Raw genomic sequence first — 3,468 nt, forward strand, 5'->3', positions numbered from 1 at the left:
ATACTCCCGGGGCACCCCGGCCGGTGCCGGACCGGGAGCGGCTTCTTGTCGTGTCCCGCCCCTCCCGCCGTTCCCGCCCCTGATCGGGACGTCAGAACGGCCAGAACCCGCTCCGGCCCCACATCGCTTCACTCCCGCGGCACTTTCGGGTCACTCAAGTCCGGAGCGGGGCGGCGGCGGCTCCCGGAGCTCGGAGGCGGCTCCGGCACAGGTGGGACCCGCGGCGGGTTGTGCCCCAGCTCGGGGCTCGCTGCGGGCCGGGGGGGCCGCGGTGAGGGGCAGGGGCCGGTTCCGGCGAGTTCCTTGTGCCGGGTTCCCCCGTGTCCCCCCAGTCGGGACCGCGGAACCGTTCCATCACGTCCTCAGCTCCCGGGGCACCCCGGCCGGTGCCTCAGAGCTGCTCCATCGGTGCCTCAGCTCCCGGGGCATTTCGATCGGTGTCGTACAGGCGGGCTCCATCGGTATCTTAGGTCCCGGGGCTCCGCCATCGGTGCCGCGGGGGGGCTCCGTCGCCAGCCCAGCTCCCGAGGCCATTCCGATCAGTTCTGCACGGGGCGGGGGGCTTCGTCTGTTCCTCAGCTCCCGGGGCACCCCGATCGGTGCCTCAGCTCCCGGGTAGCCCCGAGGCTTCTTCTCGGCGCCGCCTTCCTTCCCTGCCGGGAGCCGCCGGCAGTGCCCGGGCAGGAGCCAAAGCGGCCGTGCCCGCGCTCGGTGTCCCCGGGCTCCGAGCCGCCGGCCCGGGCCAATGCGGGGGACAATGGTGAGCGGCCCGGGGCTGCTGCTGCTGCTGCTGCTGCTGCTGCTTCTTCCCCCCGGGCAGGCGGACTCCGAGCCGCAGCTGTCCCGTCCCCGCTGCAGCCGGCAGCTCGCAGGCGCTGTCCCCGCCTGTCCCGGCACGGAGCTGGGCTGCAGCGGCTGCAGAGCCCCAGGGGCCGGGACAGCTGCGGCCACCGGAGAGCTCCCGGAGGCTGCGCTTGTCTCCGCAGGAGCTGCCGCGGCGTCGGCGGAGCGGGGACAGGGCGGGACTGAGCTGGCAGCGCCTTCCTGAGCCTCGGTGTCCCGCAGGGCCGGGACCAGCGGTGACCTCTCCCCGTGTCCCTTTCAGTGTGCCGTCAGCGCGGGTGGGGAGCTGTTCCCGAGGCCCATCTCCGAAAGGCTTTTTCAGCACTCCTGATGTCTCGGGAGCGAGTTGCTGTTTGTTCCAAGCAGAGAGATGCCGGCTGTGAGCTGGAGGAGAGTGAATTCTGCTCCCTTAATGGAGTTGTGAAGGGGTCCCACATCTCCAGGAGGGACCAGCAGCCGGGATTACACACTTGCCTGGGGCACAAGAAGCCACTTGTCACGAGCAGGGGGATGGCACCTGTGAGCCTGCAGGGAGTGAAGACGTGGAGAGTGGATTGCGCACCAGTGATGGGAGTGTGAGGGAGCCCCTGGGTCCCCAGGGCACATCAGCAACCGCCAATGGACACAAAATGATCCTCATGAGATTCCTGGGTGAGTGCAGGGCCAGCCCTGTGGCCTCTGGGGAGGGGACGGTGTCACCTGCCAAGGACAGGGCTGGCAGGTGTGGGGCTGTTTCAAAATGTCTGGAAGAGGCCTCGTGCTCTGCTCGGCCCCATCAGTGGCTGCAGCCAAGAGCCCCAGCTGCCCCCAAGGCTGTGCAGTTCTGCAGCTGCAGCCTGTCCCCAGCCCTGTGTCCCTGGCTGTCCCCAGCCCTGTGTCCCTGCCTGTGTGCCAGGCTCTTGGCTCCCTGGCTGCCAGCTGAGTGAGGGGCACACTGGCTGAGGGCTCCCTCCTGTGCTCCCTGGGCATTGGGGGAGCAGATTGGAGGGCCGCCTCTGGTTCTCCCAGCCAGCAGCTCTTTCCTGCTGCAGGCAAGTGGTTCAGGTGCCATCCCGTGCTCACCTCGGTGCTGATCGTGCTCCTCGTGTCCCTGGTGCTGGCTTTGGTGGTGGCCTTGGCTGTGCAGTCAGGTAAGGGAGGGGCAGCAGCCTGGGCCCAGCCCCTCGGGGCAGAGCGGGCTCCCTGCTCCCTGCACAGGGGAATCCTCAGAGCTTCTCCTCTTCCCCCTCCAGCACCACAGCTTCCGGTTCCACCTGCGGCTCCCCAGTGTGTTCTGGGCTGTCCCTCCGGCTGGGTTGGCTACAACGGGCTCTGCTACTACTTGTCAAGGGATGCCGGCACCTGGGAGCAGGCTCAGGAACGGTGCTCCGAGCTCGGGGCCTCCCTGGCCGTTGTCAAGGATGAGGAGGCCATGGTGAGTGAGGGGCTGCGGGCGGTGTGGGGCGGCTGAGGGGAGCCTGGGGGTGCTCCTGGGCCGGGCTGGGTGCTGGCAGGGCTGGGGGTGCAGCCCCGTCCCGGGGCCTTGCAGGGAAGGAGCCCCGGGCACGTGTCCCCCCGAGGGGCCGGGGCAGCTCCCACTCCTCTCTCCTGGGCAGGGTTTGCTCTCCCGCCTCCGCGGGAACGTCGATTACTGGCTCGGGCTGCGCAGGCGGGGCCAGCGCCTGCACTGGGGGGACGGCAGCGACTTCAGCTCCTGGTGAGTGCCGGGGAGCCGGGCAGGGCACGGGGGGACAGGGGCACAAGGTGTTCCCCTGGCAACCAGCGCTGCCTCTGCTCCTCCTTGCAGGCATCCTGTCCTTGGCGATTCCGAGTGTGTGTGCCTGGCTGACAGTGCATTCGGGACTCACAACTGCTCAGATGAGCGGCCGTATCTGTGCAGCAAGGCCCGAGCTCCCCTGTGACAGGGGCTGGAGAAAGGACCTTCTCCACGCTGGGCAGTCCCAGCTTCCCCTCTTAGCCCGGCACAGGGCTGTCCTTCCTCAGGTGCCCCCTGTGCCCTGCACTCACTCTCAGGGTCACCTCAGTGCCTGTTCCTCCCCACTGCCGAGGCCGGGCGGGGTGTGGAGAGGAAAAGTCTCTGCAATCCATCCTGCCCCCGGTGGTGCCTGGAGTCTGTGAATTGACCTCATTCCACACCCGGCTCGACTGGGAGCCACCAGCGCCCCTGCCGGCGGTGCCCGGAACTGCAGCGAAGGGGAAAGGGCCGCGGCCGGGACGGGCTTTGTGTTCTGTTCCTTGGTAACGCCGCACGGGGCTTGTCTGTGCGCTTTGGGATACGTGCTAGTAAAGGACTGTTCTTCCTCTTCTCGTACCTATTCCTGAGAGCCCCTTCGTTTCAAAATTAGAATAATTCGGGGGGAAGGAGTCTACATCTTCCCTTGCAAGGGAGGCTCCTGCCCACCTTAGCAGACAGCCGTCTTTCGAAGGAAAACGACCCCATCCCTCTGTGCCGCTGTGTGGGGAGGAGGGAGGGAGGGAGGGAATCGAGGATCAAGTGGAGTCCAGGAAGGAGAGAAGAGTGTGGGGAAGGTGCATTTTGAGGATTTTGCGTACTTCTCGTTGCCTTGCTCTGATTTCTTTGATTCGAAATTCGATTAAAATTCATTTTCCCGGCCCGGGCCTGTT

General features: G+C 66.9%; 1 protein-coding gene across 1 annotated transcript; it reads left to right on the plus strand.

Annotated features, from left to right (window-relative positions):
* Positions 1-159: 159 nt before the first annotated feature.
* On the plus strand, positions 160-3,048 carry LOC310923738 (uncharacterized protein; the record flags this gene model as incomplete). Its single annotated transcript, XM_083885659.1, is given in 7 exon segments — positions 160-211; positions 1,106-1,267; positions 1,270-1,494; positions 1,875-1,973; positions 2,076-2,257; positions 2,439-2,539; positions 2,630-3,048. Coding segments are annotated over 7 exon segments (936 nt in total), but the record flags the coding sequence as incomplete, so codon positions are not given.
* Between the last annotated feature and the right edge of the window lie 420 nt (positions 3,049-3,468).

Source organism: Zosterops lateralis (assembly GCF_965231275.1).
Source record: "Zosterops lateralis genome assembly, contig: HAP1_HAP1_SCAFFOLD_245, whole genome shotgun sequence".
Taxonomy (NCBI): domain Eukaryota; kingdom Metazoa; phylum Chordata; class Aves; order Passeriformes; family Zosteropidae; genus Zosterops; species Zosterops lateralis.